The sequence below is a fragment of the Saccopteryx leptura genome, chromosome 9, assembly GCF_036850995.1.
Source record: "Saccopteryx leptura isolate mSacLep1 chromosome 9, mSacLep1_pri_phased_curated, whole genome shotgun sequence".
NCBI lineage: Eukaryota > Metazoa > Chordata > Mammalia > Chiroptera > Emballonuridae > Saccopteryx > Saccopteryx leptura.
Window position 1 is genome coordinate 72,315,028 of NC_089511.1, and position 24,916 is coordinate 72,339,943.

At 53.6% G+C, this 24,916-nt stretch overlaps 1 protein-coding gene across 4 annotated transcripts in view; it reads left to right on the forward strand.

Annotated features, from left to right (window-relative positions):
* Positions 1-3,157: 3,157 nt before the first annotated feature.
* Positions 3,158-24,916, forward strand: part of SLC29A3 (solute carrier family 29 member 3) — a 45,734-nt gene continuing 23,975 nt past the window's right edge. For all 4 annotated transcript variants that reach the window (XR_010746972.1, XR_010746974.1, XR_010746973.1 and 1 more), the window contains exons 1-2: positions 3,158-3,222; positions 7,084-7,382. Coding sequence is in view for 1 of the 4 variants with exons in the window: in XM_066348575.1 (XP_066204672.1) it covers position 3,222; positions 7,084-7,382 (300 nt within the window). In the remaining 3 variants the exon portion in view is untranslated. The remainder of the gene's footprint in view (positions 3,223-7,083; positions 7,383-24,916) is intronic.

Consider the following 24,916-nt stretch of genomic DNA (forward strand, 5'->3'; position numbering starts at 1 on the left):
GGTGGGGGCCCCAGAGGTCAGGAAGCTTCTTGCTTCCTTACTGGGACTGCTCTGCCATCCTTCCAGCAGCAGGCGGAGGTCAGCATGTGAAGGCTAGCATTTCAGACTGTGGCAGCAGTCTCCAAGCCAGGTTCTGGGTTCCCTGAAATCATCCGCCCTGCCCGGGGAGGCAAGTTTAGCCTGGGTATTGGTCCTACTCTACCTCCTGCCCTTGCCTGACCTCCCTGAGCTTTGGAGGGGATCTGTGGTGCTCCAGTAGGAAGCTGGCAGAAGCCCGGGCATGAGGCAGTGGCACCTTTCAAGACCTGTCTGAAGCAAGAGGGACCTCCCTCCTCCCCATTCCTGTCAGGGATCTTCCCCATCTGGGGAACGGTTTCAGTCCCTGCTACAATCCCTAGCTCCAAGCCTCCCCTTTGGGTTCATATCATTCCACTGTGAACAGTGACCACTTTCTTGACTGTACGTGAAGTGTACATAAGAGCATCTTGGGGAAATCTGGCTGGCTGTCTGGTCTGCATGTCATAAACTAACCGGAAACAGCAAGCTTGCTGAGCAAATGTAGATTTAAGACAAGTCTTCTGCCTTCCTCCCAGCAACCACCTGGTGGCCCCAAATATTCTGAAATAGTGTCCTAAAGCCCCTACAGCACCCTCCTCCTGCCCACCTTCTTCCCCAGCTTCCAGTAAGGTCCGGGTATTCTGGGCTGGGGCTTTGCAAATTGCATTGACCCAGGTAAGAGAGCTGGGTAGGAATCCAGGGTGATTTTAGGTCTAAAAGGAATTAGATAAAAAGTGAAAACTGAAAATGTGAGCTGAGCTTGTTTTCTTAGGCTGGACAAATAAATCAGATCCTACAGCCAACTGGCCCCAGACTCTAGTCTCCTGTCCTATCTGTGGTCACCAGTCATCTCTCTAAAATCCCGGGGTGGGGGTGGGTGGTTGTCCTCTTCTGAAGGATGAGGCAAGTGGGATGGGGAAACTGAGATGGATAGCTGAACAAATTGGCAGAGCAATTTATAGCCAGATAGTAAATTGCAAGGTCTTATCTTCCCTAAATAAGGACACTTAGGAGCTAACGGTTCATACATTCCAGACTTGCCTTGGTCCTTGTCCCTCTTCATGACATTCTTTGAAGGTAAAACTGACCAGAGAATGACCTGACCCCCTCTATAGGCTCATTTTGATGAATCACATCTGGAAAGCTGAATATTCTATTGAGTTCCTTCCCTGAGAACTCCCCTAAAATTCCTACCTTTAGAAAACATAATAACCTTGAGACAAAGAAGCCAGTGTGAGCTCTCTCCCTTGAACACAGCTGCGCCCTTCCTTCCTCAGGTGTGTATCCTTGCTCTCTTTTTCCTATGCTCTGAAGGTCCTGATGAGACTTGCACCCAGTGGAGCAGTGGGTAGCAGCAGCTCATCCTGGGCTAACCCCCAAACCTGTCTCCAAGGGCCCTCCTTTTGCCCAATTTTTCAGTGAGCCAAAAAGCAGCTCCGCCTGGGCTCGCTCCTGTTGCCATGACCTTGCCTCTTCTATCTTAAGCCCTTCCTTTGTCTCACTGTCCTGAGCATTAATAAATGTACTCTCAAAACCACCTGTACTCATGTTGTGAAATCTTTCCTGCACAAGTCAAGAACCCATATATTCCAGACCATGCCAGGGCAGACCTGCCTCAGACTCAGTCCCTTTCTGGTGACACACACACATTCTAGCTCTTAGGGGCCATCCTAAACCAGGGCCAGCCTTTCTCACAGCCTCACCAAGTACATTCCACCCTCCAAGGACATGTCACCATTCCCACCTCTACCTTTGCTTAAGCCCTCTCTCTGCTCTTCCTGAAGCTCCTCCCAGCCCTTCTCAATGGGCCGCAGGCGTCCAGCCCCCTCCCTCCCTGAGGTGGGCATAGCGCTGCAAGTTCCAACCCTCTAATCCCTGGATTGGTCTCTCAGGCATGACCAGCCCCCATCCAGAAGCTACTTAGGCTCCACCAGGTATCATCTCATTAGCATAAATTGGGGGGGGGGATTGTTGTGAATAGCAAAAGACACTCCCATCACTCCTGTCACTCAGGAAATTCCAGCGCTCTAGACGCTCTCTGTCAAGGGCTGGGACGGACCAAGTGTATGTTTTGTATTAATACCACAATATCACACGGCCTCATTCATTTCTGATGCACAGTAGGTCTGTTAATTGAAGGAAGCACACTGTTCCGTGAGCCTCACCATGAAACGGGCATGCCGCCACACCTTGCCCTGAGAGCACCGACACTGAGCCTGCCTGTGAGGGGGTGGGGAGGGGAAGGCATCACAGGGAGGGTTTTGAGAACCAGACAGATCTGTTCCCCCCCCCCAACTCCAGCTCAGCTTCCCCTAAGCCCAGCTTTCTCACAGCTGTAAAGGGGTGCAATGCTCTGCTACTCCACCCTCAGGGCATGCCATAGTTAACGAGGCTGGGTGTGAAGGGCACAACCTGAGAAAGGGTTGGATCAAAGTGACCCCCTTGGCTTGTAATTCAGACAGAAAGGTCTGACAGCTCATGGGAGGGCCTGGAGAGGTGGCGTGGTCAGAGTTCTGTGTGCAGCAGCCCAGCTGCCACCACCGTGATCACCTTCCTTCCTTCCTCCCCCCCCCCCCGACCCCCACCTCAGGGAGACGACCACAAGGAACAGCCTCAGGCCGCTGGCCTGGCACATAGAAGGCCTGGCACTATGAGCAAAAGCTGAGTGGCTGGGGCCAGCTCCGGGCTCTGGGGCAGAAAGGGGTCCCTGAGGTGACGCTGAGTGGTGGTGGGGGGAGCAGGGGGATCAAGGAGGAGTAGGGGACTGCAATCAGAGGGGGCGCTCTGCGGCAGCCCGGGGGAGAGGTGGAGGATCTGGTAGCCAGAGGTGAGGGTACGGCTGAGACCATGGGGTCCGGCTGCAAGGTAAGGAAGGGGCTCGCTCCAGCGCTGGGTGGGGGGCAACCCACTTGGCGGCCTGCACCTCATCTTCTCTATCTGTGAAACGGACGCGTGCGGTTGCCCCCACGCTGCCCCCACGCGGGAGCGCAGGGAGAAGATGAAAGAGTTGGCAAACTGGGAAGCGTCGGCGGGGGCGGGGCGGGGCGGGGCGGGGCGGGGCCGGGAGGCGGAGCCCGGCCTTGGCCCAGCCGAGCCGGAGTTGCAGTGGCCGCAGCGCCGGAGAGGCAGCGGCAGGGCAGCGGCATCGACGCGACAGTGGCGACAGTAAGTTCGGGCCGGAGGTCGGGCGTGGGCCTGGCCCCGCCGACCAACTCTTCGCGGTTCCGGTCGCCCCTAGACTTCCGTGCTTGGCGCCCCTCTACCCCCAAGGACCCTTTCGGAGACTGGTTCAGGGGAACTCAGCGCCCCCGCCCGGCCCGCCTTCTGCACACTTCCCGCTGTGTCTCCCTCCCCGGTGTCTCTCTGCTTCCTCCCTGCTGTCTTACACTCCCCTCTTCTCACTTTCCCTCTCTCTCGGTCTCTATCTTATTTCTCCCCCAGATCCTTTCTCCTCTTGCTCCTTGAGTGTTTCCTGACACTGGACTTCACCGTCTGGATGGGGGGCGGGGCGGGCACGGACAGCTCAGCTCACAGTATCCAGAAGATGGCAGAGTCTTGATCCAAACTGGGGAGCTTGAGGCTAGGAGTTTGCACAACCCCAAGGCCAGTTCTTCCCTGGCCTCTGAGTGGGCCTTGTTTCTCAGCAATGCCTCCCTGATAGGTTAGTAATATCAATAGTTTTACCAGCCCCCTATCCCCACTTCACAGTTGAGGAAAATGAGGCACAGAGGGGAGATTAATTCAGCTAGGGTCAGAAACCTTCCCAGAAGCAGCACCCAGTTCCAGATGGCAGTCTGCAGTGCCCCCAGGCCCCACAAGTTTCTGCTTCTTTGTATAGCTGCTGCCTCTTGGCCCTGTCCACCCAGTTAAGGGAGCAGGGCCCAGTGTGGCTAGCTCCTGTGGGTGCTTGAGAAACACACAACTACAGCCACCTTGTCCTGGGGACGCTGGAGCTCTTCTTTACCTTCCTTTTTCTTTCTTTTCAATCTAAAATCCAGCAGCTAGCTTTTATGAAGAGTAATGAGACTTTGCTCACTCCAATGCCCTGGCCTGTGACCCGGTTTAGAGAAAATTCCTGGCTCCTTTAGAAGCTCAGTCAAGGCTGAATGGGCCTGGACAAATAGATCCCTGGAGCTGAGAATGGGCCCACCAAGTGTGGGCCCCAATAACCCTGCAGCTGGCCCCTGCAGCCACCCTTGTCACTGGAGCATCTGGGAAGAACTACTTGCCCTTTGTCTACTGTCCTGCAGGGATCATAATTTTTAAACAATAATTTAGAAATTGTGTGTTTGTGTGCGTGTGTGCCAGCACTGTCTGGTCAGCTTGTTAGTGCTGGGTCCCCCGTGAATCAAGGCTAGGAGAAGGCTCTGCTCAACTAGGGGAGTTTAAAATAGACTTGCTGACTCGAATGCCGACATCCGGCAGTGTACTGCCTGCTTGCTCCAGGGTACATGCTGCCTCCATAGGGGAAAATACCCTCACCGCAGGAGTCCATTCATTCAATTAACATTGATGAAGGTGCCCTATAGCTGACTTCACCTCTGCTCACAGCTCACCTGAGGCCTGTCTGTACTTGGATCCTATAGACACATTGCCAACAGCCTCCTTCCAGGGAAGCCAAGGAGTACCTGGGGGCCTCAGACTGCTTGGCTGTGTGACCTCACTCTTGCCATTTGGTAGCTATGTGACCTTCCATAGATTACTCAACCTTTCTGAACCTCACTCTTCTTCTGTTAAATGGGTCTTAAAGTAGTACCAACCATGTTATTAGGCTGTTGTCAGACTCAAGTGCTAGACACAGACCTTAGCATGCATAAGTACCGGATTTAATTTTAACTATTGTGCCTGACCAGGCAGTGGTGCAGTGGGATAGAGCATCAGACTGGCATCAGATTGGGACGTAGAGGACCCAGGTTCGAAACCCTGTGGTTGCCCGGCTTGAGCACGGGCTCACCAGCTTGAGCATGGGGGTCACTGGTTTGAGCATGGGATTATAGACATGACCCCATGGTCGCTGGCTTGAGCCCAAAGGTTGCTGGCTTGAAGCCCAAGGTCGCTGGCTTGAGCAAGGGGTTACTCAGTCTGCTATAGCCCCCAGGTCAAAGCACATATGAGAAAGCAATCAATGAACAAATAAGGAGCCGCAACGAAGAAATGATGCTTCTCATCTCTCTCCCTTCCTGTCTCTCTCTCTTTCTCTCTCTCTACCTATCTATCTATCTCTATCTCTGTCACACATACAAAAAAAATTAACTATTGGGATTTCTTGCTGATTGAATGTGGGACAAATCAAATGTCTTAAATCCTCATTCTTTGAGGAAGTGATCAATCTCGTCCTTCCCAATTCCGAGGAGTGCTGTGAGGCTCTCTCGAAATAATAGATAAGGCTCTGTGCCTCTGTGACACGGCAGTCCCCTCTCACCAGGGAAGAAAGATCCCATTCTGCATGGCCTCATGCTCTGAGTTAAGGCTCAGACTCCCGTGTGAGCCAAGATACATTTATGTATTGATTTTGGGGGAGAGAAGACACGACTACAAAAGGGACTAGAGCATCCCACCCTCAGCTTTATGGAAGCATTTTCTATTTATCAAGCTGCTGCCACATTCTAGGTGCAACATTGAGCATAAAAGTAGGCATGCTATCCTGCAATCAAAGTCAGCAGCCAGCCAGCCAGCCAGGTGACAAGCTTATGATGGCAGGCAAGAGGCTGACATTTGTGCAACAGCAGCTACCGTGGGCCAGTCATTGCTAGTCAGTTAACCATTGTAAAAGGGCTTAGATTTTTTGTAAAAAAAAGAGGAAAACCTAGGTTTGCTGATGGAGGCTCAGAAGCATGGTGACTTGCCCAAGGCCATGTAGGCAATAGTTACTGGCAACCTAGAACCTTCCCTGTGTCTCAGGAGCTGCCACAGATGTCTCCTGGTGGGATGTGATTAACAGAGGTGGGAGTCCAGGCAGGAGCTGCAAACCCAGGCTTGGCCACTGACCTGTGATCTTCCACTCTATAGACCTCTGTTTTCCCACAAATGATAGGAGGGAGTAGACTGTTATTGTATGTCTCAAACTGTCTTTTGGAGGCAGCTCTGGACACTATGTGTTTTTTTAATGTTATTTAATTTGAATGCCATTATTTTTATTTATAATTTTGTTTTTGACCAGGTAATACATTTTTATAGGTCAAAATTCAAAATGCACAGAAGAGTATGAGGTAAAGTCCCCTCCTTCCCCCCACCCCCAGAGGCAGCACTATTGGAAATGGCTGTGTATCCTTCCAGAGGATATACGGACGTGTATATAGCCTCCTCCCATCCACCCAGTCTTGCTTTTGTGCACAAATAGTAGTGTAGTCTACACATCCCTGCCTCTTACTTTTCTCACATAAAATTGAAGAGTTCAGAGAGTATTCTTTGTCTGTCCAAGGGTCCTAATTCTTTCTTTTCTTTTCTTTTTTTTTTTTTTTTTTGAGAGAGAGAGAGAGAGGAAGGGAAAGAGAGAGAAGATATGAGCCAGTGCCCTCCATGCCCTTGGGGTCAAGTCCTGTCCCGGTCTTATAATGGCCCCTCTCCAGGTGGAGCTGACACCCTTGGGATCCAGCCAGTGATTTCAGGATCAAACCTGCGACCTGGGCGCTTTGAATGACACTCTATCCACTGCGCTACCAGCCAGGGCCCTGGTTCTTTTTTCATGGCTGCATAGAGATGTGAGTGCCTTGAGTACAGGTTTGCCCGTCTAGACTGATTGCCACAGGCCCCCTGTGCCACACTGTCCTACTCCCCACCTGCCACACACTTGTTTGCTACCTGTGTTGCCCTGCAGGGGGTAGGAGGTGACCCCTGGAGTCACTTACAGTTCTGACATCTTGTCTTTCTCCCTGATCCTTACACCTGGAGCTCGCTAACTATGCTTTGGTGACTCCACAGACCCCAGGCTGGGCACATGGTCAGCTTTATAGTATGAGTGAATCCTCGGCTTTAGCTTCTGATCACCTGTCCTGCCTGTTTCTTTCTCTGTTTCTATTTCAACAGTGGCCTTTGTCTCAGAGGATGACCTTCATCACAGTTCCAACTCTACCTATAGAACTGTAAGCAGCTCTCTCTGCACGGACCAGGAAGCACTGCTTGACAAACTGCTGGACCACTCAGCACCCAGACTGCAGAGGCCCGAGGACCACTTCAATGGTGCCTACCTCATCTTCTTTACCCTGGGCATTGGTGGCCTTCTGCCGTGGAACTTCTTTGTCACTGCCAAGGAGTACTGGATATTCAAACTCCACAATTGCTCCAGCCCAGACGTGGAGGAGGATCCTGAGAACTCGGACATCCTGGTAAGAGCATGTTCCTCCTGGGAGGCAGGGGGTGTACTCAGCCTGGATGGAGCGAAGGGCATCTTTACTTGGGTGCACCAGACAAGGTAGGTTGTGACATGCTGAGGAAATACGAATTAGGAAGCTCTGTGGAGTATAGGAGAAAGAATTCAATTCAGTCCTAAGACATGCTTTGTGTTGTGTATGAGGCCTTATGCTTCATGGGGCAGGAGGAGATGGAAATGCACCAGACACAGTGCCAGCTGTCACACTGCTAACTGCTTAACTTGGGAAGAAGAAGATTCTCTGCAATGTAGTATGATAAACCCAAGAATCTGGAGGCTCTGCCTCTAGGGTTTTGAGAGGGTCAATCTAATAGCATTAAGTTCAGCTGGTAGTTACAGAAAATTCCAAAAGAACAATGGCTAAACAAGATAGAAGATACTCTTTTTTTTCATGTTCAAGTTTGGAGGCAGCCTTACCCTGGTATGATGTTCCATGTTTTCAGGAACCTAGTTGTTTCACCATGTGTAGCTTCTATGTTCAAGATCCTTTCACAATCCAAGATGGCTCTTAGAACTCCAGGCATTACATCAAATTACATCAAATAGGAAGAGGAAAAGGGAGGCATAAGAAAACTCCTGGAAATAGCACTCATTGCTTTTGCTTACATAGCATTAGTCAGAACTCAGTCATGTGACCACATGAGCTGCAAAGGAGGCTGGGAAATGTAGTCCCCACACACAAAGAACCATGTACCCAGCTAAAATGGGTGATTGTATAGTTGTGGAAGACGAGGAAATGAAAACTCAGGGATAAATGGTCTCGTCACTAAGAGCGAATACTGTAAATGGGAGCAGGTGGGTTAGAAGCAGGGGGGCAGGAATTCCAGAAGGAAGAAAAAGCCTGGGCAAAGGCAGGATGGGAGAAAGTTCAGGTGTGTAGGAAGAACAGTAAAACATCTAATTTTGCTGGATGTGAGGTGCACATAAGAGAGAAATAAGGCTTGAGATGATTGGGCTTGAAGTCATTGCCTGGACCTTGAATGTCGACGTGAGGAGCCTGAACTCTGTTTGGTTGGCGGTGGCACCAAGCCCTGTCCCACCGCCACAGCTGCTCACTTTGTGGGGTGACTTCTCCCTTGGGCAGGAGGAATGTTAAAGAAAAAACTATTCTGCCACTTGAGGCTTTACTTAAGACTATTGCAATAAGGGAGAGAGATCAGGCTCAACTCTAATTACTGAAGGACAAGTGAGGATTTATAGCCAAGAAGCAGAGGGTCAGTAGATGGAAAACTACCAAGGGTCCACCAAGGGTAGGGGGATTCTTACTAAAAGCAGGCCAAGGACATACACACCAAGGTGTGGGATGAGGAACTTGATCAGATGTCAAGGGAGATGAGCTGTCAAGAGTGGGTGGGGAGATTCTCACTAAACTGACAACACTGGTTGGGCAGGCAGAAGACAGGATGGGGCCAGGGGGCCAAGGTCAGGCCTCATCAGGAAGAGGATTCAGAGGTTTGCTTAATCTTTGTCAAGAGCCCGTTTCTTTAACTGATCTAGGTCGGTGTCTCCTCTCCTTGAAAACTCATGGGTGGGAAAGCATGGACTTCTCTGAAGTCAGGCCAGGCTGGGGGTGTGCCAGCTGCCCCCCACCCCCACCCTGGGGTGCCCACGGTATGAGAAGACAGTACCCTAGCAGACCTTAGTCATACCTCTCAACTGGCCCAGGGGGCAGCTCACCTCCTGTCCTGAAAGCACCTTTGAAATCCCTGAGCTAACCCCCAGGAACTTTCCCCAGTTTGCAGGACTGAATCTGACACATGGACAGAGGTTTCCCTGCTGCCTGTTTCAAGGACTCTGCCAGGGCTTCACATCAGAACCACCCAGGGAGCTTTAAAAAATCCTAATCTGGCCTGACCAGGTGGTGGTGCAGTGGATAGAGCATCCGACTGGGATGCCGAGGACCCAGGTTCGAGACCCCGAGGTCGCCAGCTTGAGCGTGGGCTCATCTGGCTTGAGCAAAAAGCTCACCAGCTTGGACCCAGGGTTGCTGGCTTGAGCAAGGGGTTACTCAGTCTGCTGAAGGCCCGTGGTCAAGGCACATATGAGAAAGCAATCAATGAACAACTAAGGAGTCGCAACGCACAATGAAAAACTAATGAGTGATGCTTCTCATCTCTCTGTTCCTGTCTGTCTATCCCTCTCTCTGATTCTCTGTCTCTGTAAAAAAAAAAAAAAAAAAAAAAAAAAAAAAAATCCTAATCTAGGCCCCGCCTCAGAAATTATGGTTGAATTAGGTCCCCTAATTCTGACCCCTTGTGAGGGGCTGCTTCTGTTTACTGAGGAATGCATAGCTGCCTCCAGGCCCCGGAGCAGTGTCCGCTGACCCCATTTCCCTGGCTGTAGAGGTGTCCTGGGAACACAGTGTAGTTTACAGCCTCCTACGCCAGGTGTGGGCCTCGGGCCAGGCTGCCTGGAGCTTGTTAGTGAGGCAGTCTCAGGCCCCACCCCGTACTGGTTGAGTCAGGAGCAGCGTGCTGACAGCCCCCAGCTGACTGACTACAGCCGGGTTAGAGTTGGAGAAGCACTGGCGGGGTAAGGAGCCAGACAGCACGTGTTCGGACTCTGCCTCTGTCGGTTCTTGGCTCTCCAGCCTTCCTGTGCGCCTCTCCAGCCTTCCTGTGCGCCTCTCCAGCCTTCCTGTGCGCCTCGTCTTCCTAGTAGGTAACAGGAAGGTAATACAATACTAGCAGCAACTTCTTAGGGCTGTTGTGAGGATTAAGTAAATTACTCTGCACACAAAGTACTTAGAACAGGGACTGGCACTAGTGTTGTAAGTGCAGTATAAACGTTATTATCATTGGGGGAATGCAGTCCTGGTATATTTCCAGATGCCTGGCTTACTCGGGTACTTTACGATCCGCTTTTATTTACCAGTGACTCAAGCATCCCAGCTTTCAGCTGGCCTCAGTAAATTGGCCAGCCCACCTGGGCTTCTTCCAGAAGGTCCCCGTCTGTCTGGGCAGCCACCAGCCTAGGGTGGCCCCTAGGACCAGATTATTTGTGCACCTGTCCCTTCCCCCACCCAGTCCCGCCACAGCCCCTGCCCCTTGGAGCCATCTGCCTCTGGGTAGGAGGGGCTCCCCAGGTGGGTCTCTGGGAGTGGCTGTGCCCTGCCCAGTAGAGGTCTGCTGTGAGCTGTTCTCATCGTAAGGCAGTCCCTTCCCAGCTGCAGGCACTTAGCATTCCAGCCCTGCTACTGTGCTTTATGGCCTCTTCCCTGGTGCTGGCAGGTGCAGATGCAGTACCTGCGGCTGCCTGGACTCCTGGCTCTTGGCATCAGAGATGAGAGACCTGTCACCCGTCAATTCATGGGCTGGGTTAGGGAAGCTAGCATGCTGGGCGTTTCTGCATTTTGTGGACCATTTTTCTTTGCCTAATTCCCCAATCCTGCCACCCACTGCTCTCAATTCTTTCCTCCTCTCTTCCAGATTTCCCTGTGAGAGGAGGCGGGTCTGCTCTGTCACCTGAGGGCCACTTTGGGGGACTGAGGGGGGAGGCCTATGGGTCTGATTGCAGCCGCCACCTGCAACTCAATTAGCTGTGGTTCTGGATGTTGTATTTCCCAGGGATGGATACCATTGGCTGGCAAGTGTGACTCTGGGATGTGTGCACTGACTCCCTCTTCCCAAATTATGTCACTTTCAAGGTCACCTGCCATCCAGGCTCATTTCCTCCTGCCTGGAACGGTTTGGGGATGGTTTGAAAGCATCCTGCTCACCTGCCCCTTTGTCTCTCTTCTCTGGAATAAGAACTTTGGATGGACTGCCCGCAGGCCCATGGATCCAGAGCCAGAACATTAGAGCATAAACAGGGTAGAACTAACATGGAGAAACGGTGTGGGGAGCCAGGACATCCTCCACCCTCTGAGCCCTGCTCTGCCCACCGTGCTGGTAAGGGTGGTAAACATATTGTCTCTAATTAACGCTGCTTTTCAGACAAAAAGCCAGAGCTCAGAGAGATTGAGCAACCTGTCACAAGTCACATAGGAAGGGCTGTAGAGAACTTCACAGAGAATTTAGGTGGATAGATGATTACAAACTTGGTCGTGCTCAGGGGGTGGTATAGAGGGGACTGGCCTGGACACAGGGGCCCGCCCCACACCCTGGCTGCCAAACGCAGTCTTTCTTCGTATGGAGAGCCTCCTGTGACTGGCCCTCCTTTACCACTGGGAAGGAAGCCAGGTGCCTCGGCTCTGCCCCTGAATTCTGGACCCGGCATCCAAGCTTTCAGCATCCCTGACCCCTCCCCACCATCATTGCCCCTCCCCACCATCATCACCCCTCCCCCGCCCACCCCAGCTTTGTAAGCCATCCCTGATCCTGGGGTCTCTTTGCCCACCACTTGGACTCTCTCCTATCAGCCTGTATGGCCTGCCCTTGGGTAGGAACTGTGGGCTGGAATGCCTCCTTTCTGTCCCAGAGAGGAGAGTGGCTGTACCTTCTGGTCATCCCCTGTCATGAGGCCTCCATGGCCCCCTTCCAACATCCTCTTCTCGTGCACCTTGGCCTGCGAGGGCTCCTCTCTGAGGGGGCTGTGAGACATGGCCAGTCCCACTTGGTATCAGCCGGGCCAGAACCCAGGCTTGGCAATCTGCTGCTGTCCCATCCATCCCATGACGAGGGGTCCTCAACAGCCCAGTGCCACAACAGGGGGCAGATACCTCTCTTAGCCCTGGGAATCTCCATTGCAGCTATCCTCTGAGCTAGGGGCTCCCCTGGGGACCCCCAGAGCCCACTGTACTTCCCCAGTAAGGTCTCACCACACAACCCGTGGACTGAGCACTTACTATGGCGGTGCCACGGCTCTCAGAGCTTTCCCGCATTATCTCATTTAAACCCGCAGCACCCCCACGAGGCAGGAACTGTTATCCATGGTGACGGTACCCATTTCACAGTGAGGATGCCTCCTCCCCTGAACGGTTATCCCTTTGGGGATAGTGAACACAGCATTCTCACTGTACATCCCTTTGCCTCCAGAACAGCTAGCACAGTGCCCGGCACATAGGAGCACACAGTAAATATTGTTGCGTTAATTATTATATCACCCCAATCCAAGATAAGGGTGGCATGGCTCTGCAAAGGAACAGAAGAAAATCTGGGGGCCATAGTGGCTACTCTGAAAGGAATTCTGATCTTTTAGGTGGGTTGGCACAGGCATGAGGCGCAATTCCTACAATAGGGAAGGGACCCGAGTTGGGCTGGTGCAGCAAGTGGGGGCCAGGGTCCAACCCTCATTTATATATAGCACTTGGGTCCTGGTTCAACTCCTCAGCTTCCTCAGAGAAGCAGGACAGAATGACCAGGGAGCTATTATTACAAATAAGAACAGACATCCCAATTCAGGGAGGGAGGGTCAAAAGAAACCAGGATGCACTAGTTTGGAGAAGAGGAAACTGGAGGACAGATTATCAGAGGTCTTAACAATGACCTGCTGGATTTTCATAGTCCCTGCCGTGCAGCCCATGCCCACCACAGTATGTATTGAGCAGCCTACTGTGTGCCAAAGGCTTTCTTTACACAATCTCTTTTGGTCCTTACTAGGCCCCCAGAGACTGGAATTAATACTCATTTTACAGAACAGGAAACCAAAGCTCAAAAAATGTAACTCGTTCCCAGGTGCAAAGCAAGTGACAACAGGGACTCACACCAGACCACCTGCACCTTTGTTGTCCATCTCTGAATCCTGTGCTCCATGTCCGTGTTTTCACCACAGTGCACATGTCACCTAGATGAAATGTATGAGACCTACGTATCCATAATGGAAACAACAGTTTCATGAAACAGCATCTATACTTTTAAAAAATCTCTAGTTATTGCTTCTCAGCCTTTTGGCTAAGGTCAAGTGTAAAAAAATCTCTGTATTTTTCAAGAAGGAGCAAGTGATCATCTGTGCCAATCATAAGTGGCTTATAAGCCACCCAGGCTGATGATGGAGAGTCTGCCTTTGGATTTAACCTTGTGTGTTCCTTGGTGGCCTTGGGGAACAGTGCCATGGGGGGAGGGGCAGACGCCAGGCCTGTGGCTGAAGTGAGAGGGTGGGGGAGGGGACATTGGAGGCAGCAAACCCAGAAAACGGTCTCTAGAGGTTTTGCTCTAAAACTCTCCTAGAAATGAGGCAGGAGTTAACTGGGGAAGTGTGTCCAAGAAGGGTACCGATTTTCTTGTTTTGTTTTGTTAATACAAGAGAAGCAGCAGCCAGTTTGTGTGCTCACTTGACTGGTTCAGCAGAGAGGGAGAAATGGGTGCAAAGGAAGAGGAGGACAGCTGAGTGAGGTCCGTGAGCAGACAGGGCATGGGCTCAGGGCTCAGGGCTCAGGGGAGGCGCCCCAGGAAAGCGTGCAGACCGTTCATCTTCAGCAATAGGAGAGGAGGCAGCCAGAGATAAAGTGAAGTACAGTTCTCGTCCTGACCTGTTAAGTGAGTTTCATGTCCTTTCGTGGGTTGCAGTCTATAATTTGAAAAACCCTGCTCCACCTGTCTGCCTCTAACCTCACAACCAGCCATGGGGATGCATTTTGCCCTCAACTCTACAGAGCAGGAAAGTGGAAGTAACCAATAACTTGCTGGTGCCACAGAGCTATGGAGACGGGAGTTGGGGTTGCAACCCAGCGTATCCAAATCAGCATTGGATTTCCTGGGGCACGTGGCAAATACCCAGGTTCCTGGACACCTCCCTGCTGGCTGCTCCCCAGGGTAGGCCTGAGCACTGTGGCCAGCTGGCAGGAGGACAGGAATCTGGGAGGCACGTCTTCCATGCCATGTGCTGCTCCTTCAGAAGCGGGCACCATTCTGGATGTAGGTGGGTCGTGACGCTCCTAGTGTAGCTCCAAGTGGAAGAGATGCATAGACTCCATTGGGCAATCCGCTTTTTTTTTTTTTTTTTTTTGTATTTTCCTGAAGCTGGAAACGGGGAGAGACAGTCAGACAGACTCCCGCATGCGCCCGACCGGGATCCACCCGGCACGCCCACCAGGGGCGATGCTCTGCCCACCAGGGGCGATGCTCTGCCCACCAGGGGGAGATGCTCTGCCCCTCCGGGGCTTCGCTCTGCCACGACCAGAGCCACTCTAGCGCCTGGGGCAGAGGCCAAGGAGCCATCCCCAGCGCCTGGGCCATCTTTGCTCCAATGGAGCCTTGGCTGCGGGAGGGGAAGAGAGAGACAGAAAGGAAGGAAAGGGGGGGGGTGGAGAAGCAAATGGGCGCTTCTCCTGTGTGCCCTGGCCGGGAATCAAACCCGGGTCCCCCGCACGCCAGGCCTACACTCTACCGCTGAGCCAACCGGCCAGGGCGGCAATCCCCTTTTTAAGAGTGGAATTCGGAAAAATGGTGCCGAGTGAAACACCCCTCCTCCCCCACGAAAGCATGTTAAAGCAGGATTTTATCTGAGCCCTGTTGCCCACAGGGGTCCCCAAACTTTTTACACAGGGGGCCAGTTCACTGTCCCTCAGACCATTGGGGGGCCGCCACATACAGTGCTCCTCTCACTAACCACCAGTGAAAGAGGTGCCTCTTTCCGGAAGTGCGGCGGGAGCTGTATAAATGGCCTCAGGTGGCCACATGCAGCCCGCGGGCCGTAGTTTGGGGATGCCTGGTCTAGAGAATGGGGCTCCAGGCTTCCTGCACAGCGTGTAGGTGAGTGGCCACCAGGTGGGGAGGGCAGGTCCCTCCCCCCAGCTGCCCAGTGGCTTAGGCTAGTGTGGATGGCTGCTCTAAATCATTTTTAAAAATTAAAACCAAAAGCGAGTCATTGTTTTATTCCCTTGTCCACCCTCTGATTCTAAATGCAGACCCAGCCAGCATGCCATTCCCAATAAATATACCTGTGATGGCTTTTTCTTCTGTTTCTAGCTCTCACTGCGTCCTGCAGAGGGAGAGAAAAACCCAACTCGGACTGCTGTCAGTCATGCCTTTGGTGGCCTCAGACTGCTCAAATTCTTTTAATTTTCTCCCCACGTGCTCCCGGCCCAGTCTCCACCTGTGCCTCACTCCCTGGCCCTCCTGGGCTATCGATCGCTCCCTCTCTGCCTTCGATTTTATTTCTTCCCACACTTGTCCTTAGAATCCAGAGGCGATTTCCTCTACAAATTAGAACATGGCCTGGGCCTCAAGTGCTCAAGTGTCTCCTTAACATGATTGATCATTGCGATACCCAGAGAGCAGAACCAAGCTGGAGTCTGTGTCCAGCACCTTTGTTACCGGATCATTGTCTAGGAGGGGCCTGCGCACCCTTGCTGGCCTCTTGGGGGTGTTCTCTGTGTGTGTGTTTGTAGTGTGTGTGTGTGTGCATGTAAGTGTGTGCACCCAAGGCCAGTAGCAGTCAATGTGGTTTCGTGGGTTTTAACCTCCAAAGAGAAACAAAACAGGCTCCCTAAAGGGAGACGGCATGTCTGGTGAGGCTCTGTCTACACGGGACCCCAAGTTCTTGGTGGTTCTGCTGGGTTTCCTTCTGTAGAGAGCAGCTGGAGCGTCCCCAGACCACCTCGTCTCTACCCACAGGCCACAGAGTGTCGTTCCTGACCCCACGGTCAGCCTTGGGACACGGTCCACTCTCTGGGAGGCTGGACGGGTAGGTGGGGAGTTTCCTGGAAGGCCACTTCCTCCTTGCTCTGGCCTCATGGTCAGGCTGCAAAGAGGAAGGACAGGCTGGCTTGAGCGTCCGTTGTGACCGAGCCTTCGGTAGGCTTTCACTGCCCAGAGGTTGGGACCCCTGTGTGTGGGTTTAAAGGGCTCCCACTGCCTCTGACCCTTCCCTCCATCTGTTTCTGAGTCATGCTCTGCCTACTGAAGTTCCAGCCTGAGGGTGTGTAGGGGAACAGAAAGGGTAAGAACCAGAGGCCCGTTTGGCCCTTATTAGGGAGGTGGGCAAAGGTTTGATGGAGACGGGGTTGGAAGGGTGGGCAGAAATGATGTTTCTATTTTCCGTGCTCATCTGCACGGTAGAAAGAGCTGGTATTCAAGAGAGCTGGACGCTGTTTCTGACTTGGTTTCAAATTTGCTGGGTGACTGGGGGCTCCACTTCCTAATTTGAGAAACTAGATCGAGGCGGTCACACCTTTTCTGCAGTGGGTCAGATGGTAAATATTTTAGGCTTGTGGGCCACACGATCTCCTGCAGCTACCTAATTGTGCCCTTGTAGAGTGAAAGCCTCCACAGACGATTCGTGAACAAGTGGGAAGGACCATTTTCCAGGATTTACAAAGAGCAGGTGCAGATCTGGCCCCAGGGCACTGGCTGCTGATCCACGGCAGCTCTTTGCCTAGTGTTCTGAAGTCTGTGATGGAGGTACCTGTCCTGCTTCATTTCTTTTCCTAACACCTATCACGTTACCTGTTTATTTGTTTAGGCATTTGCTGACTGTCTCCTTGGCCAGAACCTCAGTTCCATGAAAGTGGGAACTTGGACTAAATCATCTGCACCTAGAATATCTTTCGAGCTCAACAGATATGTGCAGAATGGTGAGAGCATCTCTGAGTGCTTGCAGAGGGCGTGTCATGTCGGTGCTGGGCTGGCAGGGAGAGAGGGGACAGCAGGAAGACCCTCCTCCCAGGGTTGTCCGCTGTGTGTCCCATGCTCAGGGGTTTGGAATCTCACCGTGGGTCATTATTTGGCCTGGCATGCTCCGATGCCCTGGGGCAGACTTCCTCCCCTGCTCGGTCCATGGCACACCCCACTCACTCCAAGTCGGCCAGGCCTGAGTTAGGGGTTACCCGCTATAACCCTCTGTCCTCCACCCCACATTCAGCAAGTCTCGTCTATTCTGCCATGGCCCCGGCCTCAGCCTGACTGGCCACTGGCTCCCCGGGACTCCCTCCAATCAGTTTTTCATGAAGGCTGCAGAAACGATCTTTTGAGACATAAGATAGGGAGCATTTACTGTGTCAGATAAGGGCACAGGATCTGGGAACAGAGGGCTGAGTTTGAGCTGTGTGACTTTGGGTAAGTCCCTGACCTCTCTGAGCCTGTTTTCTCACCTGCAACATGAACCTTCCCTCCACGGGCTCTGTGTAGGGAGGGCTCAGCCATGTGTGCCGGTACCAAGTTTCTCAGCTGTGTAGGATCCTGCAGTGGCTTCCACCCCAGCCTGATGCCTTGGCCTGCCATGCCTGCTCCCCTATGCTCTCCCTCGCTCTCTGTATTTTGAGATCCCCTGGTTTTCCAGGTGCCTGAGCACAGCAGGCTCATTACTGCCTCAGAGGCGGTACGCTGTTTCCTCTGTCTAGACCTGCTTTCTTCTCACCCCTCACGGAGCTCATCCTGCGTCTCTGGTCGGACATCATTTCCTTTGAGAGGTCAGTCTCACTACCCTTGGCCAACGTCAGTCCCCTTAGGCTCTACTTTAACCGTTACTTGGTTTTTCTTGTTATTGCATTTATGATAAATGCAGTCCTTTCCCCGATTTGCTGTTTTTTTGCCTCAGTCCCTGGAGCACCCTGGAGCACCCTGGCTCCTCGGCCTCTAGCACAAGTTGGGCAAATACATGGTGCTCAGCTGCTACTTCTTGAATAAGTGACTGAGCTCTAGATCAGCTAGCTGCCTTTACCATTTCGTGAGTGAATCAATGTATGGATAAATGCGTAGCCCCTGCCATCTGCTTCTCCCCTCCATTCACTCCACTCTTGACAGGTGGCCCCTCTGTGCCTCTCACTGAGCTTAGTGTTTCGTCACTCAGAGGCCTTCTGTAACCCCCTTGTACTTTCTGAAGCAAATGCCCTCCTCAGCCTGCGACCTGAGGCCCTCCGTTCGTCTCCCCTCCCCATTCCCCTCACCTCCACCTGTCCTATCACTTAACCAAGCTGGAGCGCCCACGGTATCTTGAACAAGGTCTGAAAGACGGGGGACAGATGCTGAGGAGCTCCGAGGAGGGGCCAGGAGGTGAGGCTCAATGGAGAAGCGGGTGATGTAGCCGGGCCTGCAAGGCTGACAAGGACATGACGCTGGTCTTGGCTTGGAGTGGGGGGAGCAGAGGGCGGCAGCCCAGGGAGAGCCTGAGCACAGGCGTGGGGGTGGGAACCCGGCGGGGTGGCCCGCACCCAGCACAGTTGGGGGAGCCGTGGGGGGCAGCCCAGGGAGAGCCTGAGCACAGGCGTGGGGGTGGGAACCCGGCGGGGTGGCCCACACCCAGCGCAGTTGGGGGAGCAGAGGGCGGCAGCCCAGGGAGAGCCTGAGCACAGGCGTGGGGGTGGGAACCCAGCGGGGTGGCCCGCACCCAGCGCAGTTGGGGGAGCCGTGGGGGGCAGGTGGGAGCATAGGCCACAGTCAGCTGATGGGGACGTGGTCCTGCATAATTGACCTGAGTGAGGTGAAGTGTCAGCCGGAGAAACTGAGGAGCGGCACGGAGGACATGCAGCCTGGGAGGGGGTGCTCGGCGTTCTTCAAGGCCTTCGCTGTACGAGCTGGGAGCGTGGGCTCAGCAGCCACCCAGGGGGGGACAGCTGGCAGGCAGTGAGAATTGTTCAGAGCCATGAGGGTCTTTGGAGCCCTGGGAGGGGAGCCTCCCAAGACAGGACTAGCACAGGGAAGGAGGAAACTAGGGTGGGGCTCAGGACACCCCTCTGGTGGCAGAGAGAGCAGAGGTGGACTGGCTACTGAGGGAGGTGGCCTGTGAGTCCAAGTAGGGAGCCCTGGAGGAAGGATTGTCAGATTCCTGCAGCTGCCATACAGGGCACCACCGCCACCTGTCCAGAACAGCAGGGATTGTATTCTCCCAGTTCAGGACGATGGAAGTGCACACTCAAGGGGCCAGCAGGACCGTGCTGCCCACCCCCCCCGCAAAGGATCCTGGGCGTCCTTGGATGTGGCAGCGTAATCCCACCGCTGCCTCCGTGCTCAGGGCACTGTCCCTGTGCGCCTGCCTGTGCGCATCTTTCTGAGGACACGGTCATTGGATTTAGGGTCCACCCTGGTCCCGCATAGCCTCATCTTAAATGATTGTATCTGCAAAGACCCTATTTCCAAATAAGGTCACATTCTGAGGTAGATATGAATTTTGGAGGGGGACACTAGACATTCGACCCATTATAGATGGGGTGGCACGTGGTGTCAGGAGCGTGGGGACTGCGGCCAGGCCTTGGCTGTGGGCTGGCAGCAAAGAGGACGCTGTGGGGCAGCCCCCCGAGAGGGGTAAGTTGTTAGTGAGGACGGGCACTGCTTTCTCAAGGAAGGAGTCTGGAGCAAAGGAAGGGGGTGTCTGGTGGCTACAGGCAGTGAAGTCAAAGAGGGTTTTCTCAGTCCAGGAGAGACCTGGGTAAGCCTTTCAGCCAGAAGAGGAGGGGCCTGCTGTGGAGGAGAGAGAACGTGCAGACAGGGAAGGGGAGGACTCGTGGTGCGAAGCTCTAAGGAGGCAGTTTAGGCCGTTGGCCGAGCACCTTCTTGCTGAGAGGAGTGCCCCAGAAATTCTTCCACAGAGGGGAGGCTCGTTCCAGAACCCTCAGGGAATCTGCTTATCCTCTGTCGAGGATTCCAAAGGAGAGTTGAAAACAGATTGCAGCTGGGGAGGGCCTCCAGGCTATTACAGAGCAAGAGTTACAGTGGCCGAGCCTGGAGCTGGCCTGAGGGGACAAGCACTAGAGGCTGATGGGGAACCCCATCTCCAAAGGGGCTGGGTCTGTCTGGCCAGCATCTTCCCAGGTCTTACCTGTCTGGTTCTGACCCCAGCTTTGGTCTGCCCCTCAGCCTCTGGCCACTCCATCACACCTGGGTTGATCTGGATTCCTGTCCCCCTCGCCTGTCTGGCCCCTGGAACAGGCACTGCCCTCCCCCTGCCCAGCCAGCCTCTCAGCTCCTCCGTGTGCCCGGACACACATCGGGAGCTGTCCTGGGCCAGTGCCCCAAATGTGGGGCCTTGGAATGTGCCAGTAGGAAGCCACCTATACCCCTTGTGGGGATAGCCTCCATCTGCTCACTTCTTGGCCTGTCCAGGAATGAGTTTAGCCTATGCCAGGGTGGGGGTGCCTCCCTGGCAACATCCCAGGCCACAGAACTTGGCTATCAGAGGGCAGCAACTTTGCAACAGCAAACTATTCTTGGCTGTCTCCTGCTCGCTGCTGCTAATTTCATGCCCCTGTGATCCAGGTAACGCTTTGCTGCCTTGAGCTGCCACCCCCAGGCTTAAATGGCTTTTCCTCGGCCCGCAGGAGCCCAGCACCTCTGCTGCCTCGCTCTTGAGGTCAGGGCGCACAAAGCCGCCTCGCCGAAGCTGCTGGGCGCCTGGCACCATGGTTGTCTGCTGCAGCTCATGACTAATTTGCTGCACTTATTTCAAAGTGCCCAAATGGCTTTCAGGGGAGAGGAAGCTTAACCAGGGCCTGCCAGAGATAAACGGGCTCATTTCAGGGCCTCCCTGCCCGAGTGAAACCGCTTTGCCTGGACTCCAAGCCCAGAATTAAATTCTTCCAGAAGAGACATTAGCACAGAGCCTCTCAGTGTGGCGTGGTGGGGGAAATGCTCCCCGTCATAAAATGGCCCGCACATCTGGCCAGCTGGCTCCGGTGGATTTTTAAATTGTGTTTGAAGAGTGTCTCTCCCCTTTCCTGGTGTTCCTAACCTGGCCAGAGTGGAACCAGTGAAAAGCAGTTTTCTCATTTCCTTGCAAGTGATCAGTTGTCCTGTGCCCAGGACACATGTGGCTCCTCCAGGCCTCGCTGGCACCTGCCTCCCCTGGGCCGTGGTCTGTTCCCAGGCCAGGTGTTGAGTCCCCCCCGCCTCCCCACACACACTGGGGGTGGTCTGCTGGGTTTGCACAGTCAGGAGAGAGGCTGGAAGTCTGCCTGGTACTTCCCAGCTCCCATATCCTCTTTTACATGGTCTGCTTATCAGCGGACCGTGTCCGTCCATTTTAATGGCTGACAGAAGTGAGCGCTTTTCCCGTAATCTTCTTCTTTTTAACACTACTTAGATCCACAGGCCTATGGAAGTGCCGAGGAGAAGGGACAGTGGGGTTTAAGGAAGAGAGAGTTAACAGGTAGAGGGGAGAGGTTGCTGGCTTCGGCAGGCCCTCTGCACTTAAGGGCCGGACAGAGGGAAGATGCCATTCTGATGGAAACTTCAAGCTGGCCCCTGCTCCCTGCTGGGAAGACACATAGACGGTAGTCCTGGCTACTGCCAGTGACATGCAATCCCAGTGACAGCGCATGTGCTGGTGTGTCGTCTGTGAGGCAGGCAGCTCCAGCTAGAGCAGTTTGTGGAGTGACGATCACTGTCTCCCCACCCTGCCTCGGCCCTGTCCTTGTCCTGCACTAGAAGATCCTGCGCCCAGCACTCGCCACGTAGGCACCTCTGTGTGATCATTCACCTTGGTCAGCCTCAGGCTTCTTATCTGTCAAGTGGGAGCAATCTCTGCTCTGCCTTGCTCTTCTAGGCTATGTTAAGAGCAAATGTACTGGGGTTCAGGCCGTGTACGGGGCTTCTGTTTCCATGCTTGGGTTACCTGGCAGGTGCCAAGATGACCTTTGATATGCTGCCATAGCCTAGCGCCGTCCCTCCCATGCACCAGGTCATGGCTGAGTACAGGGGAGATGGTGGAGGACGGGGGATTAGACGAGCCTTTCAAGGAACAGTTTTCTCTTTGTTCCTCAGAGCAGGTGGGATCTCGCTTCACATTGCGTTGGAGAATTCAGAATGGTGACCAATGGGGCCACGCTCTCATTAGCAGCCTGGGGGAACAAGGTGGGTGACGTGGCTGTGGTCCTGCCTCTGTCCCGGGGTGTTTGGATTGAACAGACAACAGCGCAGTTTGCTCTCAGCTCAGCGGGCTCCCGTGGATGCTGAGGAAAGCCTCCGGCTTTGTTCCAACAAATAAACTTGGGTTGGAGTCTTAAGTGACAAACGTCTTTCCAGGCCTTTCCTGTGCTGTTCCCTCCTTTTGGAAGGCCATTTCTCTCTCCACTAGCAAGCCCCCCATATTTGTCTGGCAAACCGCCTCTAGGGAACTGCTGTAGGAAGCACCCAGCCTCCATTCCCACGCACCTTGTCCCACGCACCTTATGTGCATTATACCACAGCTATAGGATTACACTGGACCACGCGCTTGCTGAGGGCATCAGGCACCTTGTCTTTGCTGTTTTATGCACCAAACACTAGCACAGTGTTGGGCACACGGGGACTTGCCACATCATCAATAAACAAAGGGTGGGTTAAAACAGGAAATGATGCTGATCTGGGTGGACAGTGGCCTCCCAGCCTGACTGAGGGCACGTGGACACCAGCCTCTGGGTTCCCCACCCGCGGAGACAGAAAAAACCTGCTCAGGAAGGCCTCATCATGTCATAGTGCCCTGCCCTGTGACATCTGCCCACCTTTCAGCCCTACCTTCTTGCTGAGTCACACAGTCTTCCACCTGCAATAACACAAGACCCACTCTGACCCCTGGGGCTACAGATGATCTGTGGGCTGTATAAACAGGGCTGCCATGTTGCATAACTGAGGGCTCCACTAATATAACAGTCTCCAGAACTGGTGCCCCCTGAGGTGGTGCAAAGCGCAACCTCTGCTGTCATACGAGATAGCCCAGTGCCGTTCCTATCTACTACTCTGTGGCCACAGCTGGCCTTTGGGGTCCATGGTTCACCTCTGGAGGTAGAGGCCATGTTCATTACCCATGCAGGGTGCCTGGTGGGATACAGGACAGCAGAGCCCTCTGAGGGGCTCTCAGGAATCAGGCCCATGTGGAGGTGAACTATGGCATGACTGTCCCAAAACATTGCATTACATACAATAACCCTATGGGGTGGTGGCAGTTACAGATTGCTCTGGAGGGGCAGTACTCTCACCATTCTAAGAGCAATGAGTTCGAACCAGTATTCAAATATCTTTATCTTTCCTTGAGCAAGATGGGAGAAACTAGCCCCAGCGCCGACAGAAGCAAAGGAGGTGTGCCCAGGAAGGAAGTGCTAGCTGCAGGTTCGCAAAGAGCTGAGTCAAGAATTGAAGGTCGGGGCTCGCTGTGGGAGGTTCCTAACGGAGGGGGCTGAAGCGGCACCTCTGTGGGAGGTTCCTAACGGAGGGGGCTGCAGCGGCACCTCTGTGGGAGGTTCCTAACGGAGGGGGCTGAAGCGGCACCTCTGTGGGAGGTTCCTAACGGAGGGGGCTGCAGCGGCACCTCTGTGGGAGGTTCCTAACGGAGGGGGCTGAAGCGGCACCGCTGTGGGAGGTTCCTAACGGAGGGGGCTGCAGTGGCACCTCTGTGCAGACGCTCTGGAGTGCAGTCAGAGGGAAGTAAGAGTGCGGGAAAAGGGAAGTGAGGCCAGGACTGCGGAGCTTCTGAGCTGGCCACAGCTCTGCAGCCAACACAGCTGGGTGCTCAGGCACACGCTGTCTCCATGGATGCCGCCTAGAGCCACCACACTTCGAGCAATCTGCTGGGGGGGAGGAAGGACAGCAATTTCTGTCTCCTTCCCAGTGCCCCCGCTCATTGGTCACAGTCAACCCCATGAGTCTGCCTTCCCCACCCTTCAGAGAGTGGCACCCGGCCCATCCCCAGCCTCCAGGGAGCAGGGGTAGCCCAGGCAGTGCAGGGGCGGCGGTGGCAGTGACTTTATGACCTGAGGTGCAGGTAAAGTGAGCAGCTCTGGGGTGGCGCAAAAACGAAGTCCCGTTTCTTGAAATCAGCGCGTGCCACTTGCAAAAGTGATCTGCATTTCACTGAAGGGCTTGATGAGGAAGGCTGAGTGGAGTGATGTCAGCAAGCGTAACCCTTGTTCCCCTCATGGAGAGACATATTGGCCTTTGTGTCTGCAGGAGGTTGAATAAAGATCATGATCCGTTGTCCCTGTTTTTGTTGAGGAACTGAATTTAAATTGCAGGAGGAAGGCTGCAGTTTCAGAAAAACTCTGGTTAGTAGGAACTTAGCTAACTGAAGCCCTCGTTAATTAGGAATCCATTGCTGCTTAACAAAATACTATAATTTAGTGGCTTAAAAGAACACACATTATTTTCTCACAGCATCAGTAGGCCAGGAGTCTGGGTGTAGCTCAGCTGGGTCCTTGGCTCAGGGTCTCAAATGGCAGCCATCAAGGGGTTGGCCAAGGCTGCAGGCTCATTGGTGGCTCGACTGGAAAAGGATAGTTTCCATGCTGATTTGGTTTGTTGGCAGAAATCAATTCCTTGCGGTTGTAGGACTGAGAGCTTCAGTTGCTTGCTGGGTGTTAACCAGAAACCACTTTAGCAGCTGGGGGTCACCGGCAGTCCTTGCCATGTGAGTTTCCCCAGCATAGCCACTTGCCTCCTCTAAGCCATCAAAGGAAAAAAATAAAGGGTTGGCAAGATGGGCGCTACCATCTCATGTAACATAATCCCATGAATACCTGTCAACTTTGATGCATTCTTGTGGTTGGAATTGTTACAGGGAAGGGGACCTGGCCCAGAGCGGGTCTGCTTAGCATCCGGCCAGTAGTGTGTGGGTTCTTGACTTCATGCAGGAAAGATTTCACAACACGAGTCCAGGTGATTTTGAGAGTACTTTTATTAAAGCTGGGGACAGTGAGACAAAGGAAGG